Source organism: Oryx dammah, unplaced genomic scaffold, assembly GCF_014754425.2.
Source record: "Oryx dammah isolate SB20612 unplaced genomic scaffold, SCBI_Odam_1.1 HiC_scaffold_20, whole genome shotgun sequence".
Classification (NCBI taxonomy): domain Eukaryota; kingdom Metazoa; phylum Chordata; class Mammalia; order Artiodactyla; family Bovidae; genus Oryx; species Oryx dammah.
The window spans coordinates 56,806,928-56,827,146 of NW_024070204.1; the positions used below are offsets into that span (position 1 = coordinate 56,806,928).

The following is a 20,219-nucleotide window of genomic DNA, read 5'->3' on the forward strand; positions in this document are numbered from 1 at the left end:
AGGACCTCTCTCGTTTTCCCAATGAATATGAACTGCTGTCACATCTTAATCTAGTTCACAATTATATAAGAGGTTTTAAAAACAGATGTCAGTTTGGTCAGGGTCCAGGTCCCTTTTGAAGAATCACTTGCTTACTTCTGTTTATAATTCCACACAGTCTCATACAAAAAAGAAAAATAAACTTACCTGTTTGTGGGCTGCACCCCACTGGCCTATGAGCCTTTTAGTTGCCCACCCGTGAGACCAAAGAAAGAACCCGGAAACAGCGACAAAGTCACCCAAGATGCATTGCATAGGGAACCTTACAAGCCAGAAGCAGAAGGGCGTGGAGTGACACCCTACCCCACAGGCAGATGGCAGGCAGGAGGCAGCAGCAGTCTTAGCTACCACAGCGGGGAAGGAGGTCACCATTTACAGGGGAAATTGATGTCAGACTGGCTCACCAGTTAACAGGAGAACCACAGAGGAGCAAGTCTCTGCCAGCCCCTCAGGTTAACTGTCGCCAAGGGGGCAAGACGCTCCCCTTTGATAGCCTCGCTTGGTGGCCTGGTTCTGCTGTCAGCACTGGAATAGCCACTACCTGGGACAGGGGGGCACACATGTAGTGGTTACTGTTGAGGCTCTGGGGTTGAGCGGGAAGATGGGTCATGGGGTAAAGCAGGGACTGTATAGAAAGCAAGAGAACCACCATCTTAAAGGGCCTGACCATACACCTGTCAGACGCAGCCTCTGTGGAAATGGGAAGCCTCCACATTTCTAAAGCCACTAAAGTCAATGTTCTTCCTTGAGAATCTGATCTTATGTAAAATTTTTAATTAGTGAGAACTAAATATTTGTCTTTGCCTTCAGCTGAACAAGCTCTAAAATTTTCATATGTAAATGATGTGTGTAATTCCAAAAACTTCACTGCTCTTGTTGGCCCAATTCTATGAGCAGCCACAGAGTGGATAGTATTGAGTTATTAGTACATACAGGGTTATAAACCACCAGACCTTATGTACTTGAATTAAGTCTGTATAATAAGTCTGCATGTGTATTCTCATAGGAGACTGTAAAATGTGGGCATGCTTTCAATTCATGCAGTCTGTGATTTATGAAGGCACACAGGTCAGGAGTTTATTATGCTGAAAATCATAATAACTGTTTTGTTTTGCTTTTTAAAATGAAGTGGCCAAAGCATGTTGAAAGATAAATGGGAGAAGCATTTTGATTATGTTTTTATTTCAATTAAAGATTAAATATTATTGCTGAGTAACCAGCCATGCTAAATAGTATGATATTAAAGCTGAAGTAGTTTGTAAGCTGATAGCCCCTTCTTTCCTCTGAGTTTAGGTTTGTTATTAATCAAAATGTTGGACTTGTTTAGTGCAGTGGTGTATGAAACAAACAGTTGAAAAATGACAGCTACTTTAATTTACAGCTTTCTGTTTTTTCAGATTTGTAGGAAAATCTGTTTCTTTTTGTGGACTCTTATGCTATTATTCACATGTCTAGATTTTATTTCTTAACACCAAAGCCAACTAAATTCAGTAGTTGTAAGATTCTCTCATGACATAGAAAGGAGGGTGCCTTGTAATGGTTTTACTTGACAAATTCTGATAAAGTCATTTTTGAAACATGGACAACCCCAACTAGAAGTAGATAATACAAAAAAAAAAAAAAAAACCATCTGTCTTTGGGGGCAGAGAAAGGGCTAATTTTTAAAATAGAAGAATGTATATATGGAAAGGTATTAAGTTAACTAGGATAGTGGGGTTTGTATTCTTATATTAATATAGGAGTATCAAATAAGATTGTTTTAAAGGGAAGATGATTGCAGCTATTTTCTGGTTTGGGCTTAGCCTCAGCACAAGTCATTTGGAAAGCTGCTGCACACTTACCAAAATATAGTGTTAGGGTCTGGGTTCCCCACAACGTGTGACAAGGACCTTTAACAGGACAGTCTTGCCACACTTCTAAGCTTAGTCCTCATCAGCAGTAATGCACTTACAGTTTCTGAAGAGCACACTCTGTAGGGAATGCTGCATAGATTGTAAGGAGTATCAAAGTAAAAGAAAAAGCCTACCTCTCAGCATCTGGGGGGAAAAGGCGTATTAAGTAAGAAAGAGCTTGCTTTTAGGCACAGTCTCTGAGCAAAGCAGGTTGCAAACCTTATGCAGAGTTTTGGGGTTGGGGATTGTCTCAGGGTTGATCACAGCCTCCGAAGCACCACTGTTACGGAGAGGCCCCTGGTGACTGATTGGCAGGCTTTCTGAAGCATGTTCACTGGTGTGGTTCTGCCATTGACTGGCCAGCTTTCAAGAGCATGAGTCTGTCACTGATTTTTGGCTTTTCAGAGGTATATTTACTGAAATGAGTTACCACTGATCATTTTGGCCTATGCGGGCCATCATTAATTGATTAAATCCTGTTTGATCAATTCAGTCTGGTTCTAATGGTCCCTTGCTACCATGGCTAGAGAGTAATTGCCTTTTGCTAGGAGTTGAGGATTGTTTTATTCTCAGATGCTAATACTTAAAGAGTGTAGAACATTGAAAGCATAAGAAAATCATACTCAGAGGATTCCATCTAATAAGCAATAATCCTATAATGCACTTTCTAAATAAGGCTGTTTCCAAGGTTAAAGCTGTGAAAGTATGAAAAGTCAGCAGTTCTCACGTGTGATACTGTTATGAAGTCTAATGCAAATAATATATTAATAATAAAGTACAGAAATGCAAATGTGCTTTACTTCAGTTAGTAAACTAGACTCTAGGTCATCCATATAATAATATCACTTGTACTCATTGCATTCCAATAAGCTTTTCTGGGAAAGAAGAGGGTGGGAATGGTGGTAATATATAGCTTGTCAACTCGTGACAATCAACCCTACTGAATTCTTTGCAATTGTAGTATCACTAATATTGTAACATTTCATTTTGCTCACAAAATCTTTTTAGAATTCTTCAAAAATCTAAGTAAATCCATGGGAATTCTTAACACAAGTAAACTTCACCCAGCATTTGTGGTACTGCAGGAAGAAAGGATGTGCGAGTTTCTGCTAGTACCTATCGCCCAATCTCTGCTTATAGAGGAAAAAAGAAATCACTATAATATTTGGATTTCATCTGAAAGTTACAGCTGACATGTGGGGAGTGTTAATCCTTTAGGCAATTTAGCCATATCTGCTGTGATAAAGAAAAGTGCTGGGTACGCCTGTTTTAAAAATTGCTTAAATATCTAGTGAGAAAAAGAAGCCTTAGTAGTTTTACTTATATGTCAAAAAACGGAACTTTTTTCTTTCCAAATTTATTCAGCTGCCCTAGAATCTGGTTTGGAACTTCTCTATTTATTCCCAACACCTCCTAATGGGGGCAGAGCTAATCACTTACACAGTTCTGTGCTGCTAAGCATGGCCAACTTATGACCACTTAGGATTCAAGCACATGTTGATACCTTAAGACCAGTAAGCATTTGATAAAGCAGGGAAGCAGGGTGGTTAGATTTGTTGTAATCAACAGTAAGAGGAGGAAATTAATTCATGGATCTGTGCCCAAAGCTCTTTTTTTTTTTTTTTTTGTACAATTATTTTTTTAAACTCAGCAACTCCCCAGAAAAGGGAGTCATAACACCATTTGAACAGGAATTTTCTGAACACATTCCCTACTTGACCGATTTAACTACTGCAAACAAAACAAATCAGATAGGGCTGGTTTACTGTCAGGGTTTTGCTTTGCAACCTGGCTCACTCTGGCTCAGTGAGTGTGCTCTTTAAAGGAAGCTGACAGAATGTTCTCTAAGTTTAGTTGAAGGAAGACTTCTGGGTAGAACTCTTAACCTCCCATTAGAGAAGGAACCTCAAGTGAAGTCTGAAGCACAGAGACTCACTACTAGAAATACAAACCAACAAAACAAACTCCAGACATGTTTTTCAAATTTAAGTGTTTTCTGAGAAGTTGGTTTCCATGTGGTTTAAGCACCAGTAAACAATCAACCCATCTTGATGTTTTGTAGCCTTCTGGTTCATTATGCCAAGACAAGTGTAGTGTAGAACTTCTTTCAGTTCTTATGCCAAAATCAGTGAACCATCTCTCTCCTACTTTAGGATGTCGCATGTACTTCAGTTTGAGGATAAAAGCAGAAAAGTGAAAGATGCAAGCATGCAAGACTCAGACACATTTGAAATCTATGATCCTCGGAATCCAGTGAATAAAAGGAGGAGGGAAGAAAGCAAAAAGCTGATGAGAGAGAAAAAAGAAAGAAGATAAAATGAGAGTAATGATAACCAGAACTCGCTGGAAATGTGCCCACAATAAATGGCCTTATAACAGCCATTGTTCCGGAACGACAGCATCACTTAAGGGTGTGAAAAGAAGTATTTTTGAACCTGTTGTCTGGTTTTGAAAAGCAATTATCTTATGTAAATTGTGGAATGACGTAAGCAAATGCTTTTGGTTACTGGTATATGTTTTTTTCTTTTTTCTAATTGACCTTTTGTATTGCTAAATCTGAAATAAAATCACTTTCCTTCCAGTTTACATATTAACCATTTGCAGACTGTGCAAGCCTGTTTGTATCTTTTTACCCTAAAATCTGTGAAGCCTTTGTTTTCAAGATTTTTTTATAAAAGTTTTACAGGAAGAATATTTAAGGGAAACCTCCTTGGCATTCTGCTATCTTTGAAATATAATTTTTAAATTATGTAATATAAAGATTGATAGGTTTGTTTTAAATCTTCAGGAACCCCTAAGTGAATGTTGACACCTGCATCTAGGTACCTAGGCTTAATGAATGCAGTCAAGACACAACCACACCAAGTAATATCAGCCAGGCTTACTGCAGACCATGGCCGGACCCCATCCACCTGCCCTTCTCAGCACAGCAACAGCAGGAGCATATACAGAGGTCCCATCCTGGCAACAGAGCTCATTAAAAATTTAGCCTTTTATGACAATTGGTCATGCTGACTATATACTCTCTATTATCTATACTATTTAGTCAATGTCTTCTAGAATCTGAATGCCAAAATTATTGCCACAGGTTAATAAATCAGTTACCAATAATCAGTTACCTAATAAAACCTTACCAGCTACATATTTTCAGATAGTGTCTCATCAGTTCTCCCTTTTGAAATGGAACCCAATAGGCTTTCTTTATGAAGCTACCAGGCGGCAGAAGTGATAAAGAATGTGCCTGCCAACGCAGGAGATGGGGAGAGATGCGGGCAGAATCCCTGGTCGGGAAGGTCCCTCAGAGGAGGGCGTGGCAACCCTCTCCATTATTCTTGCCTGGTTTTCCACAGAGGAGCCTGGCAGGCTACAGTCCTTGGGGTGGCACAGAGTCAGACACAACTGAAGCAACTTGGCACACACACGCAGGCTTTCTTTACAGCAGTTTCTCTCACAACAGAGTCCCAGACACTACAACTGTAGCAGCAGCAGCCTCACTTATGGCCATGTTAGAAAAGCAAATTCTTGCCATACTCCCCACCACCACTACCCCAATCTAGACTGAATGTGAAACTTTGATCATAGAGAGCTTGTTAAACAACCTGCCAGCTTCACTGCTGGTGATCCAGTCTTTGAGACAGCAATATCTAGTGAAGTTTAAAATGTTCATATCCAGTGATCCAAAATTTCAAATCCTAGGTCTGCCCCCTAAAGAAATTCTCACACACTGCTCAAGGGAACTGTACTAAATATACATTGAAGTATCAACCAAAAACTAGATAAATAAGTTATTGTATATTCATGCTGTGGAATACTTTGTAAGCGGTAAAGATCAATAAACCAGACTTCTGTGTATTAGTTTCTCTTAAAAATAATGTGAGGAAAAGGAACACTCCCATATAAAAATTTAAAATGTGCAGCTCACAATTATACATTGTTTATGGATGTACACATGTAGCAAAAGTTAGTGTTTACCTCTAGGGAGGCAAAAGGAATACACAGGGAGATTCACTTACATTTGTAATGTTTGATTTCTTAAGATAGATGTTGGGTAGTCAATCCTCACTATATTTTTCTCTGTACATTTTGGTATGCCTGGAATATTTCATAATTTATTCTTTATGATCATATCTAGAACCTGGAGTAAGAAGACAGAAGAACAATTCCTTTCTTTTTTGCACAGAAGTAGGAGAAAGTTTCAAAGAGGAGAGGAATATGATAAAAGTTTTCTGGGAAATAGATGCAAAGTCACCAAAAAATAAGCCAGTGTTTGGAAATGTGCCCTGTCTTTCCCTCATCACTGTAATAGCAGTTGTATTACAGAGATTCACAAAGCAAAAGGCTCTTTTCTCAGCTCACGAAGTCTCTGTTGGTTACTGTTGAAAAGTATTACCACTAGATCTGTTTGTATTGAAGTACCCCATAGGTTTTTTCTATCATTCCTCCGAGACTGTGTCCACCTAAAACAGTGTGGTTTTGTCTCCAAAACAGAAGGAACCTCAGGTCTCTGGGGTGCAACCAGAAGACTAGTATTTATAGGCTGAAAAAGAGAACTGAATGACAGAATTAAAACAGGTTGGCTGAGTGCTCCTTATGTTGCTTTAACTGCAAGGAGCAGAAAGATCTGAAATTCTACAGAGATTAGAATCTAATCAGAATTTCACCATGATAATAAAACTGACTTTGAACTTAACCAAATAATAGCAATAGCAATTTTGAAAAGCTTAAGAACATGGTTAAACTGTTATATATGATATTAAATGTGCTTATAGCAAAATCTTTGGAAATGTCACAGGAACATGTTTGGGCCATGTGAATTGCAAAAAAAGAAAAAAAAAGAATTCAAAGAAAAAAGAGAAAATATGTAAGAAAAATTAGCCTTTATAGTTCCTTCTAGTTTTACATTTATTTGGGCTTATTTTTCTCTATATGCATCCTCTACGTGAAGTCACTCAGTCATGTCCAACTCTTTGCGACCCCATGGACTGTAGCCTACCACGCTCCTCTGTTCATGGGATTTTCCAGGCAATAGTATTGGAGTGGATTGCCATTTCCTTCTCCAAGGAATCTTCCCAACCCAGGGATCGAACCCAAGTCTCCCACATCGTAGACAGATGCTTTACCGTCTGCGATCTCAGCATCCTCTACGGATGTGTTATCCTGAAACAGTGAAGTCTGGAAGCCTTCTTGTTCACTGTCTTTGTTGATGCTGGACATTGTAGAGAGCAGAGAGAAAAGCAACTCCCAGCAATTTTTTTTCCCTCATTTTCCTGACAAGCCATTTTTTTTCACATTGGTTGAAGCTGATGGCAAGGTGAAAGGTAAAATTCACTCTAGACCTCCCCTTTCTCTTAGGTAATTGAAGAAATGCAGGTCTCTAGAATTCTTAATGATATAATGGCAAAATGCACATTATCACATGCCCGCAGCTCTCTGTACGCTCCGAGGCCACGCAGTCAGTGATACGTCTGCTGCATCTAAAACCAGGGACACCATAGAACAAGGTCATTAAAAAAGTGTGAGGAGATAAGTGGTTTGCTGCTGTTGTTTTTAGAACAAGTTCAATAAACTATGGTGTCCTTATCAACTGTCACTACCAAGTCTCTTGATAGGATCTGACGTGTGAGGAACAGAAACCTGTGCTGTTGTATCTCTGTGGCCTGAGTGAAAGGTTAGATAAATGCAGAATATTGCCCCAACATGCTGTTTAAATTGGTGATAACAAGAAAGAAAATGGATGTGTGAAGTGAGTTACCATTGAGCATTGTATCAGTATAAGCAATTTGTATGTACGGGGTGTAGAGAAGTTAAGAGGGGTTACATTCTTTAACACCGTCATTCACAAAAAACAACACCCGGGGGGGGGGAGGTCTGGTGTCTCTATGGCTTTGACTCCTTTCCAATGACTACAGTTTATCCTGGGATACCACTTCTGCTTCCTAGAAACCAGGAGGGTTTCCTGTCCCATATATGTTTTATCTCCATTCTTTTAGCTTTTAATAAAGGCGAAATAAGAGCCATACTTTAGAGAAACCCTTTCTAGTAAGGATTCAGTGAAATTCAAATTCCTAGAGAAATAAAACAATCTTAAGATGTGTATTAGAAGTCTCCACAAGAAGTATGCTTGTGGAAAGAATACTCATTATTCCTCAAAATCTTCCTTGCAAAGCCATACTCGAACATCTTTGTCACGGGTCTAAGGGCTGTGCTAATCCCTGGGCAGAGTTTTCAATGGTGCGCTGCTTAACTGGCTCCGTAAAAAACAGAAGGCAAGCAAAGCCCTGATTTGCATCATTTACCAACTTCTGTGGTGTAAATACTCTCACCGTGGCTGATCTCAAGCCACCAAAGGTAGCTCTCGGCTACAACCGGTTATTTTTCCCATTCTGTTTAATTGCTAAACAAGAACCTCTACAGTAACTCTTGCACTGGCCCTAAAGAACTCACAAAGGTTTTTAACCTTTTCTCCAAGATGACAGTCTTCAAGGGCATTTCTCTTTTATGTGATTACTTCAGACAGTTTGGTGAAGTTCTCAACTGTAGCAACGTCTGCAGCCTATGCTTTTCATAATGAGTTTGCATCTTTAGATATCTGCTGAGAGAGTTTTCTGAAGTCACTTGGCTCACATTTATTTTTCCCTCGGCTCATCTTTTTGCCTCAATTTAGTCCAGATCTCACAGAAAGAAAAAAGGGGGAGGGAGAAGGAAATGTAATTACATTTCTTTGAATTATTTTCTGTAAGTGATAATGTAGAAATTCATCATTTAAATTTTTTGGAAAATATTTTGGGCTAAGGTTGGAGAATCCTACCTGAAGAGAACACCAGCTTCTAAATACAGACAGGAATCTGGTCTCTCTTTTCCACATCTGCTGGGGATTATTCCTTTAAAGTTAGATCATGATATTAATTCACATTACTTGATCAGTAAGAACATCCTCTGATGGCTTTTTTCATAGCACCAGTCAAAAAGAAGGTGTTCTTAGTCTTTTAGAAAATTGTTATTTTCTCATTCCATGATGCCAGAAATGATAATCATTGCTGCAGTTCCAGAACTTTTTAATAATCAGGATAATTTTGAGAGCAGAAAACTCTTATGTGATTTTCTCATTTGTTTTCTGATTAATATAATCAGAGCTTTGTTATTCAAATGCTTTAATAAGAATATATTTGAAACAAAGGGCATCATGTATTGAAAATATATTTGAAATGAAAGGCATCATGTATAGAAAATAAATGACTAAAGTAGTATCTATCTTATGGCTAGTTCTCACTGGTTATGAGTAAATTTAAAATTTGTGAACTACCTCTTTTTTGGTATTATGTGTGCAAATTGTTCTTTAATTTGCAATTTTTGAGGAAATATTTAGGGTAAGAGGAATGTGATCTCTGCTCTAAACTTTCATTACATTATTGGTGTAAATGAATACAGTAGTTAAGAATGGGTACTATCTCCCAAGCAACCAAAGAGTTCAATTAGTGATTTTTAAATTAATTTAGAGAATTTATGCATGTCAGGTGTGGGTCCATTTCAGAGTGAAGTTTCCTAATGTCCATCTTGTGGATTTCATGTGTCACCAGGCCAACATGTCCAACACTGAACCTGTCTACACCTCCGAGCCCTTCTTCCCCTGGATCTGCTTCTCCTGCGCTTTCCCCATCTTCCCCACTGGCAGTGAGACTTTTCTAGTTGCTCAGGCCAAATAGTTTGGATTCCTGTCTTCATCTCACACCCTGTATCCAGTCTGTTACGATAATCTGTTGGCTCAACCGTTGAAATATACCCAGAATTTCACCATTTTTTTTACTGCTTCCCACTGTTACCAACCCTGGTCAAAGGGACCGTCAGTGTTCGTGCGGAGAACTGTAACAGCACCACAACCAGGCTCCCCTGCTTCCACCCTTGTTTCCCTAAGCTATTAACAACACAGCAGCCAAGTGCACCCTTTTAAAACATAAGTCACATTGTTATACTTCCCCATTTCAGTCACAGTAAAACCCACAGCCTCACAATGGCCTACGAGGCTCTAGAGGACCCCCACCCCCTCCCTCAATCTCTGACTCCCCGCTTATTACACTCCGCATCATCACTGGACTGGCCACACCGTGTGTCCGCCGCTGCATCAAACGGGCTAGATGTGGTCCTCTCAGGTGCTGTGCACTCGCCAGTCCCGCCTGGCCTCTTGTCCTCCACACCCCAACGCCCACAGCTCCTTCAAGGCTGCTCAAATGGCCCTTTCTCAGTAAGGCCTACAGTAACCCACTCAGCTTTAAAATTGCAACCCATCCCCACCCCGCGTGCTGTTTCTCTACGTCTCCCACTGTAGTTATTTATATTCAACGGCACTACAAACTCCTAAGCACTCTGCCTTATTAATTTATTTAACTCTTATTAACAACCCTATGGAGGAGGCACGAACTCTTGTTACCACTTTACAGATGAGAAACTAAGCTTTACGATGTTAATTATTTGTTGTTTATCATAATCTCCCACCATAGAATGCCTTCCAGGAGGACAAGGAGTTTTGTCAGTTTTACTATTGATCCAGTGCCTAGAACCATGCCTAGCAAAGACAGATACTTAAGATTTGTTGAATGAATAACCCTCCCTCCAAAAAAAAAAAAGCAGGATCCATTACAGTATTGAGGCTTCCCTGGTGGCTCAGACAGTAAAGAATCTGCCTGCAATGTGGGAGACCCAGGTTCAGTCCCTGGGTTGGGAAGAAGCCCTGGAGAAGGAAATGGCAACCCACTCCATTATTCTTGCCTGGCGAATCCCATGGACAGAGCAGCCTGGCGGGCTACCGTCCACGGGGTCGCAACCAGCTAGACACGGCTGAGCAACCAATGTTACGTAGGGTTGCTCTGTGTTTTATCACATAATATTACCATCATTTCAGAAAGCTAGGGCATTTGTATACTAAAAATGAAGGAAGGTTATAACTTCAGTTCAGAAACAGCTCTAATATTTGAAGAAATTTCACTTTAGGAAAACTTACTACATTGTCTTTTTCTCATTCTAACATAAGACACTTTGTCACAGATGGGCACAGATCCAAAGAGCATTTGGAGGGACCTCTGGTCTGTAGGAAAACACACATGGCTTCCTTGAGTACCTGCTCTTTATAGAAAGCAATATTCTAACTCCTGAGACGAGAGGGAGCTGAGGGCCAACAGGTAATATGTAGAAAGCCAGACATGGAATGTGTATAAGGCTTCAGACATGCAACTGATTTAACAGAAAAACAATATAACCTCTTAATATCAGTTTTCTCCTCTCACATGGAAACAGTATCAGCTGCCTTACCTGTCACAGTCAAAAGAAGGGATAAACACAAAAACCAAGCTTTATAAAGCATATAATGAAAACAGCTAACATTTAATGGACGCTTCCTTTATGCCAGACACTCTTCTAAGTACTTTATCTGTATTAACTCTTTTAATCCTTATAAACAACTCTGTGAGACAGGCTCTACTATTGTCTCCATTTTACAAATGAGGAGGAGACTTGAAGCTCAGCAAAGTTAAGTAATTTGTCCAGGTCACACATGAAGTAAAGCAGCTTGCTGAAATTTAAAACAAGACTGAACCCAGAGTTTTGAGTTGATCACTAGACTACCATGCCTCTTGCTATACAAACCAGACTGCCTTACAGTACAGCTCTCATATACCTATAGAGTTACAATCCAAAGGAGGCTAACAGCCCAGAATAAAGACACAGCACAGTGACCTCAGTTGACAAGAGTTATATGTGTAAAAATTAAGTGAGTGCTAGAATGAACACGGACTATGGTTTAGTGGGATTAGTCTAGAACTGCTTTGTGGCGGAGAGAATTCTGACCATAATTTGGAAGGAAGGGAGACATGGCATTGAGGAGACAGGTCATGTTGCAGGTGGAGAGAACGTTATGCAGACAAGCCATTAAGACAAACGCAGGAGACAGTGATGTGTCTACATGATGCCAAAACATCTGGCCAATTCAGTTTAAAAAAAAAAAAAAAACCCTATCAGCATAGATTTCTTCAGTCAATCCAGATGTTTGGCGTCCTGTAGACAAAACATCCAGATGATTAACTGAAGATTTGACAGAGTTGACTGAATTAACCAGATGTTGTAGCAGTGTGTAGACATCGTGTCAGGACATTTGTTTGGCTGGAGTGGGGTCCAGCTGTCAAGGAGATAATGGTCTGGGCAGTGAGAGAGGACTGGAGCTTGCATTTGATGCAACTGGGAGCTGCTGGAAGAGGCGTGTGATGGAAAGGATGCTTAAGGAAGAGGATGCTAACAACCATGTGAAGAAAAAAATATGGTGAGAGGAAAAGTTGTAGACAGGAAAGAGGATGTGAGGAGAGTGCAGGTGTGTGTGAGGTAATTAGAGCCTGGACCAGAATCAGGCGGGGGAAAGAAACAGGAAGGAGCGGATCTGAAAACCATTACCGAAAAAGAACAGGAAGTCATGATGGGCTAGACAAAGGAGTGAAACTGCACATCACCCCAAGGTTGGAAGCCTCCAGGCCTGGGAAAGCAGCTGCTGTCAGCCTCACCGCAGTAGTAAACCAAGGCGGAATCCCCAAGAGACCTCCCCCACGCACCTCCATCCAGAGGCCAGAGCCAGGCCCGCAGGCAGAGGGAACCTGGTTGGAGACCACAAACACAACTCTTATGCAAGGGTCCCTGTTCCTTTTAGAGCCACCTAAATGATTTCCCTTCAAATCCAATTTCATGCAAGGATTGAGAATGCTAGATTAAGACCATTAGTTAGACACAACTTCAGCCAAAAAAGACAATATTTTGATGTAATTTGTATATCATGTAAACTAAGATCTATAGAGGTATGACTAAATTAGATGAGATTAAGAGAAATTATAAATATAGTACCTATATTACCTAGTTAGCATTATAAAAGCCGGTTAACAGGCACAATTAATGGCTGAATTCAAGAATTGATATATCTTTTAAAATCCTAAATTTATGAAACCTTGGAACATTGACTCTTGGTTTGGATATTCTGCAGATTTTATCTCTAAAGAGTCACAAACTCTAAAGTACTAGGATTCAAACTATGGTAACTATGATAGTGTGCTCCTATTTATTTTTTAAAATTCCAAATATTCATGGTTTTGAAAATTTGCAGTTTCAAATGTTTTCAGCCCCAGGTTTATCAGCCCACACAACCAGTGCGTGCCCTTTACAAGAACACCCAGGATTTCTTCAACTGTTTCCTTGTTCATTTCAGGAGGCAAGAAACCATCAACAGAGGCTTGTTGCTGTTGTTCAGTCGTTCAGTTGTATCCAACTCTTGCAGCCCCATGGACTGCAGCACGCCAGGCCTGCCAGTCCCTCACCATCTGCCGGAGCTTTCTCAAACCCATGTCCATTGAATCAGTGATGCCATCCAACCATCTCATCCTCTGCCTGTCAACAGAGGGTACTCTCTCTTTGTTCATGGTTTAGAGCAAAACCGAGAATTTCTCTCTTTCTCTTTTCCTCTCTCTCCCCTCCCATCTCTCTCTCCTTCCTCCTCCCCGCCCCCCCAGAGAAACAACACAGAATGCGAGACCATAAATATATTGCTGTGTTCCAAATCACCATGGGGGAGGTGGAAGGGTCAGGAAACTTGTTAAAATCAATTTCCCAGGCCTCAGAAATGACAAGTCTGTTGATCTGGGGTGGGAGCCCAAGCATCTGTTGCTTTTTTCTGTTAGATTTTTAACAAACTTCCCCAACAATTCTGATGCCTGTTTCCTGAAAATCAGACTTAAATGCTGCCCTAAAGCAGAAAGCTAGAGAATGAAATACATCTATTGGAAATGCAATTTTAAAATGGTAAAACGCAGATTAAACTTTTTATTACACAGCTCTCAGTCCTTCCTTTATGGAACAGTGCCGAAGTAAATTCACTGTGTTCTATGATATGCAGAATGTTTCACAGAAACTGCGTAAAGTCAAGCACACCTATGCAATCAAGCTAGAAGCACAGAAGACAAATAGGACAGCTCGTCTGTTCTCAATTCACAGCAGGGGCTACGACGGCCCTTCCGGAACACAGTGTGTACATGATAGGAAATATAATTAATGATCTGGGTAAGTATTTCTAGTGCTCCAAGGCTGAGTAACTTATCAGATAGAAAAAACAGTTGAGTTCACCGAAACAATGGGTGATTTATCCAGGTGTGTTTGAATATAACCTTCCCACAGCCATCTTTTTGTAAGAAATACTTCAAAGTTAGTAGATAGCAAACTATTCAAAAAGTTAATCAGTGAAATGTCCCCCATCATAACATCAAGATTACAGTGTTTGTTCTCTACATATAATCCCTTAGGTATCCTTTTCTGGCAGTACTAAATCTGCTACAAGAAATATTAGTGAATTTTTTTTCCTGGTACTAAGGCTTCATTTGCCTTAAGCTCAACTCACTCTCAGAAGTCTTTTCCCCAAGGATATAGGAATCAGAATAAATTGAGAGAACCTTATTAGGGGCCCTTCATTACCTAAGGTGTAACAATTAAAAGTCAAGTTTACTTTTATTGTGCTTTGAATGATGCTTTGGAAACAGTCAAAGGTCTCATATGTAACTCAAGCAGTTTTGACTTGAGTAGTGATTCTTTCCCACTTTGCATTCTCCTGCCACTTTCAAATCTCATCTGCAACCATGGGGAATGGGAGAGAATTAGGACAAGCTAGGATTACAAAAGAAAACCCTTAGGAACTTCTAGAATATAAAAAGCCCTTGCCTTCTGATACAGGTTAAAATGAAGATTCATTTCCAATGACCCTCCTTTATCCCACGGCATGTGCTCTAGAGCCTGAGCATCTGCCTCTACATCCTCTGATCAAAGAAGAAAGCTTTCCTTTGCTTCTAAACCAAACCTGGTCTCTTTCTGTTGGTTCAAACAACACCAGGGGGTGGGAGGAAGACCCTTGTTGGGGCTTGACTTCACAGGGTTTATAACACTACCTTCTTGTAACTCTCTCCTCCCACCTCTTAATCCTGACTCTCCCTTTCCTATCAGCAGTTCTTGTCCTGCCTTTTTTTTTTTTTTTTTTTTGAACTCTGTTGTTAGATGCTGGCTCTGAGGAATCTGGTCAATACTCCCTGAGATAAAATGGCCTTCAGAGCCAAGGCATTTAACAGGTGGAAGCTAAAAGTGCTGCCTGTTCCAAATGACTTAGCCTGTACCACCTCACTTTCCCACTGTGAATACTCATCAAATACTCGTCTTCCTGTAAAACTTGAGGCACAAGCTAGCCGATTTAGTGACAAGACAGTAATTTATGACTTGGGCTATCCAATGTTCCATCTCACCTGCAGAGGCCCATGACTTGCTCAAGAAATAGATCTGCCTGGAAGTTCAGACTCTACAATAACTAAAGAGGCTTCTGAGCATCACCATTCTGGACCACAGCCCTCTGCCTCTGGCCCCCAACCATCTGCAGCACTTTGAGGAAGATGGTTTTTCACCAGGCCTATAATTTCATGGCCACCCAGTAAGATATGGAACAAAGACACTCTTCCCAGGCCTGTGAGCTATATGAGTAGCCAAAGTGTCTCTCCACAGGCTGGCAATAGTCCCAGGTTTAAGAACAAGGTCCTCATGACCTGCTGAGCTGGGAGAAGATTGTGTTCCTGGATGACAACCTGCCTTTGGCTCCTGGGTGAACCCTCTCTGTAGGTATAATGTGAAAATGTGTTTAGCGCCTCTCTTCAAAGAAAACCTCCTCTCTGCTGACAAGGGTTAGTAATATGCTAAAATGGTACACTTACTTCTCTCTCTTTCTCCTTTAAATATCCAAGACCCTTAGCATCTCCTGAGGTTTGCTAGTTAATAATGGGGCTTTTTCCCCCCTGACAATCCCATCAAGTATTACCTGAAGAAGGGCTAGCCATTTCAAAATCCATAGTAGCCAAAGAATTCTTCTAGCACCTGCAGGCACCTGAATGCAGTTCCTCTTGTCTTCTATCCCACATTATCCTTACTGCTTTTAAGTAAAGTATCTCCTACCAATAGAGGAAAAAAATTTTTTTATTTTGTTTTTCAGCAAGTGCACTTTTTCCCAATCATCTTGTGTGCTGGAAGTTAAGTAAACATTGACCTAAAAATGTTACAGCACCTTCAAGAACCAAGCTTCCCCCCCCCCACCATCTCATCCAATATGATGGGGCCAAGTTTGACATTTCCAGAGTATTTAAAATATAAGGCTAAAATATAACCTCAGTGGTCATTGGCCTGACATGAGTCTAGTTAAATTTAAGGAAACTGCTTCCAGGATACGACTTAGATGCTTCAGAATTTGTTGGAATGTGGTCAACAAAAAAATAAAATTTCAAATCCCAGTTTATTTGTTTGAAGGACCTCCATGAGGTAGACTCTATACAAGAAACAATTCCATCATCCAGAGTGAATATTCACTCTTTTTTTTTTTCCAGCCAGGAGTTTGGAAGAAGCCAGCAGGCAATGTAATCATTTGGTAACATCCTTCCCACTGCCAAGATGGATTAATGCTGGGAGATCTTACAACTGGTGAGTAATCGGTAGTACTTACAGACCCTCCATGATCCCCAAGGTGTGATTATTTTCCTGCATGGATTTCTGTCCTCATCCTCCAAAGGGTGCTTTGTCATTTCCTTTACTCTCCCCGCTCTGGACTCTCAAGCCCATGTTACAAGTATGGCATGGTCTCCAAGTCATTGATGACTTCCTTCTCAAACCAAGACAGTGAGCACTTTAGAGACACTGCTAAAATGTGAGGGCTATATTATCAAAGTTATACCAGTTTCCTTTTAAGTGATTCTGGAAAGGTATGAATAGTTGTTTATTAAAATTTAGAACCTAAGCATCCTTTGGTTCCACTGGTTTGGTTTATTATGCCCCTACCTAATACTCAAGCTGATTTGAAGATATCATGGATATACTAAAATCTCACACTATGGAGAACCTAACTGAAACAATAACCCCACTGTGAGTTTTCAAAATAAATGCTCTTTGCATCTTTTAGCACTATCATTCGTTCCTTAAATTTTGCTCACCTCCACTACCCCAACTCTTCAACTTATATTCAACTCCCTTCTTGGACTAAAAAGGCCTCTGAAAAGGGAAATGAAATCTGACACCAAAAGAACTCACATTCGGGAATCAAACAGCCTAAAGGTCAAGCTCTGTGTCTGCCACCAACTAGCTGGGAATCCTTAGATGATTCACCTAATTGCTTTGGTTTCCTCATCTGCAATTTGGACATACAGTTTACCTCAAAAGACTGATGGTTCTTTGACCTAAGCCAAACTCTTTTCCTTTAGGCTTAGGGACCTGCAAACCTTTGCCTCCTAATCACTCAGGAGGTAGGTACTTTGGTCCTCTTCCCAGATCCCTTCAGCTGAGTCCCAAGTCTTAAGGTCATCCCCAACAGTAAGGCTAATTTTGGAAAACTGGGCTAAATATATCTCCAAAACTTCATTATTTCTGATTAGCAGCCTTACCCCCAGAAACACTGTGTTGCCTAAGCTGAGTGCTACCCCTCATTCACAGTAGCCCACACCGTAAACCAGTGGGCCCTGCCTTACCTGATATCAGAATCAGCCAAGAGCTTTGAAAACCACAGATGTCTGCTCCACTCCCAACCCTGGAAGCCTCTATTTTTAAGTTTGCTGGGTAATTCTGATGATAACCTCAGGTTAAGAAGCTCTGATTTTAGTAGCCACCAAACATCCCTGTCTTGTCCTCCCACACCTTTTAACTGGCTTATCTCTCCTGAGCTACATAAACCCCCTGCTACTTCTCCTGAACCCAGTTAGATATTGACTATGAGCTCCAAACAGGTCACAGGGACTCAAGCTACTGATTATGGCTTAGGAGCCCTCCTCCATATCCCCAGCCCCTTGGGTCCAAGAGGCAGAAAAGGCATCACATTTTAGCCAAAGAAATATAATCAAGAAAGCACTGGGGTTGTAGAATCAGTAGCAGCCAGTGTGGAACAATGGATCTAAGTTCAAAAGATTTAAAGGCCTGAGACTCCAACAGTGATCAGAAGCAGATAAACACCCTTCTCCCTGCCAAGGCAATCTAACATGACGCAGCACTGAGTGTGCGGGTGAAGCTCATAAAGCAACCCTGGTGAGACCTCTGTTGTGAGAGAGTGTGTGTGTGTGAGAGAGAGAGTGTGTGTGAATGAGAGAATGTGTGTGAGAGACAGAGTGACTGTGTGAGTGAGACAGAGAGTGTGAGTGGGTGTGAGAAAGTGTGTGTGTGCGTGTGAGACAGTGTGTGAGAGAGACAGTAGTAAGAGAGAGTATGTGTGTTTAAGTGTAAGAAAGTGTGTGTGAGTGTATGAGAGAGACTGTGTGAGTGAGAGTGTGTATGTAAGAGAGTGCGTGTATGAATGAGAGAGAGTGTGTGTGAGTGACAGGCAGGCAGGGAGGGAGAGAGGGAAGGAGGAAGAGAGAGGAAGAAGGAAGGAAACAGATCGTGTCAAGTCCTCATGTGATTAAAACAAATCAGCAGGGCAGTTTGCACTTAGGGGCATTGTTTAGGAGTACCAGTGCTGCTCATGTGGACCCCGACTCCAGCTCCATCTCCACTCATCCCCAAGTTCCAGGTACTTGCCTGCGCCCTGCTCACTGGTGTGACTCATCGTACGGCTGACAGTTTAGCATGTGCCTGATAAACCAAACACAGGGTGTAGGAGCCGGGACACTGAGCTGCAGGGACTCCAGCGCGAGTCCTTCAGGACTGCCCACAGGAAAGTTCACGGAGGAGCCTGCTGTGAGACGAGCCGCTGTGAAGGCAAAGGGAGGCGTCCCTCACTCTCTGTGCTCCTGGGCGCTCTTCCCAGCACTGCCTCCGGAGCAAAGTCCAGTAGCTTCCCACTTAAAACGCATCAAGCCCTTTGCTTGATTGGCCCGAAAAGACTGTGTCACCTCACCCAGAATTCTTTTCAGAAGACTTTACAAAGCCATTCATAAGAACGACATATTTCACTGTCTGATGTCTTTACTGACATCTCAGAACCCCTAGAATCCTTTGATCACTTTTTCTCCCAGAGGACATAGCTTTTCAGCAAGACCAGTGTGAGGACCATCTCCAAGGAAAGCAGCCAGCATCCAAGGTTTACCATCCCTTAGCAAGCCTCTCCAGGCATCGGCAGCCCTGTTCCATAAAATGCTGCTAGGTGCCCATTCTGTGTTTGGTGGCTCCCCACAAGGGCTCCTGGGGAACACAGGCCTGCACCCTGACTCTGGATCCTAGAGCCCGGTCATCCTCCAGCAACTGGCTAACGGAGCGGGCTAACAATGGTTGAAAATCGTTAAAACAATTTTAATAAAAATAAAGTCATGAATAATATGGAATTCTAATACAGATCTCATTAAAGCAGGTAGCTATAAAACCCTATACTTTAAGAATGGCCTCTCTCTCCAAGTGAATTTCAGTTACGGTCCAGGATTTAATTTACGCTTTGAGGCTCTGATACTACTGCAGATGGTGGGCAAACCATTGTCTCAGCACCGTGGTGATGGTCAAGCACGGTCTTAGCACAGAGCAAATCTGCCTGGCTGGAGGGAGCAGGTGGCCGGCCAGCGACCTGCAGGCTGTTGCGCATGCGCCCCTGCGCAGCCCGCCAGGCCGGGGGCGTGGCTGTCCGGGCGTCTGACATCGCCGTCTGGGGCACCCTCTCATCTCACCCCGACCCGAATTCCTTTCAGGGATTAGTCCTGACTTCGTGATTAATCGGCGCTTTCTGGTTTTCCTAGGGTGACGTCATAGGTGCGCAGAGATAAAACAGGCTCCCCTCTGAAGGCTCCAGCGCAGAGCAGGGTCCTGAGCCCCGGAGGCGGTCCCGGGACCCCGCCCCGCCCGGACGGCTGTAGCCAACTCCGCCCTGCGGCCCTGAGGAGCGCTGGGTGCCCCGCCAGGGAGCCTCTGCTCTTTATTGCTTTGGCCCACTGGTTAAATGCAAAGTTCAAGACTTTCTGTGCTTTTTTTCATCGTTATAAAAGTAGGACACGCTCATTTCAAAAGCTGGAAAATTATAGAGAAAAGGTAATCAAGCAACGTCTCACCCTGCGGGCTCCATCTCTGTTCATTTTGACGCATTTCTTTCTAGCCGCTTTTGTCTTTCTTTGCAGTCGATTTTCAGATGTTAACACTGCCCAGCTGCAGTCGTGTTGTAAGGAAGTAATTTTCAATCTTTCTTAGCTTAATGTGGGAGCAAATACATTGCATGTGCTTGGATTAGCCAACATTTCTGTAAAGCTCCTTTAGAACCTCCTTAGTGGATGTACTCTCAGATACGGAAAT

The 20,219-nt window shown here is 41.7% G+C and overlaps 1 protein-coding gene and 1 long non-coding RNA gene across 2 annotated transcripts in view; both read left to right on the forward strand.

Moving 5' to 3' along the window:
• The window catches only part of CWC27 (CWC27 spliceosome associated cyclophilin), a 253,943-nt gene extending 249,413 nt beyond the window's left edge, over positions 1 to 4,530 (forward strand). The window contains exon 14 of the mRNA XM_040262597.1: positions 4,085 to 4,530. Within this exon, the coding sequence (XP_040118531.1) occupies positions 4,085 to 4,247 (163 nt within the window). The 3' untranslated portion in view covers positions 4,248 to 4,530. The remainder of the gene's footprint in view (positions 1 to 4,084) is intronic.
• Positions 4,531 to 10,740: 6,210 nt separating this feature from the next.
• LOC120879581 lies at positions 10,741 to 19,808 on the forward strand. Its single transcript, XR_005724830.1, has 3 exons — positions 10,741 to 15,664; positions 16,358 to 16,451; positions 19,673 to 19,808. It is a non-coding gene; the product is annotated as an uncharacterized LOC120879581 (long non-coding RNA).
• The last annotated feature ends 411 nt before the right edge of the window (positions 19,809 to 20,219 follow it).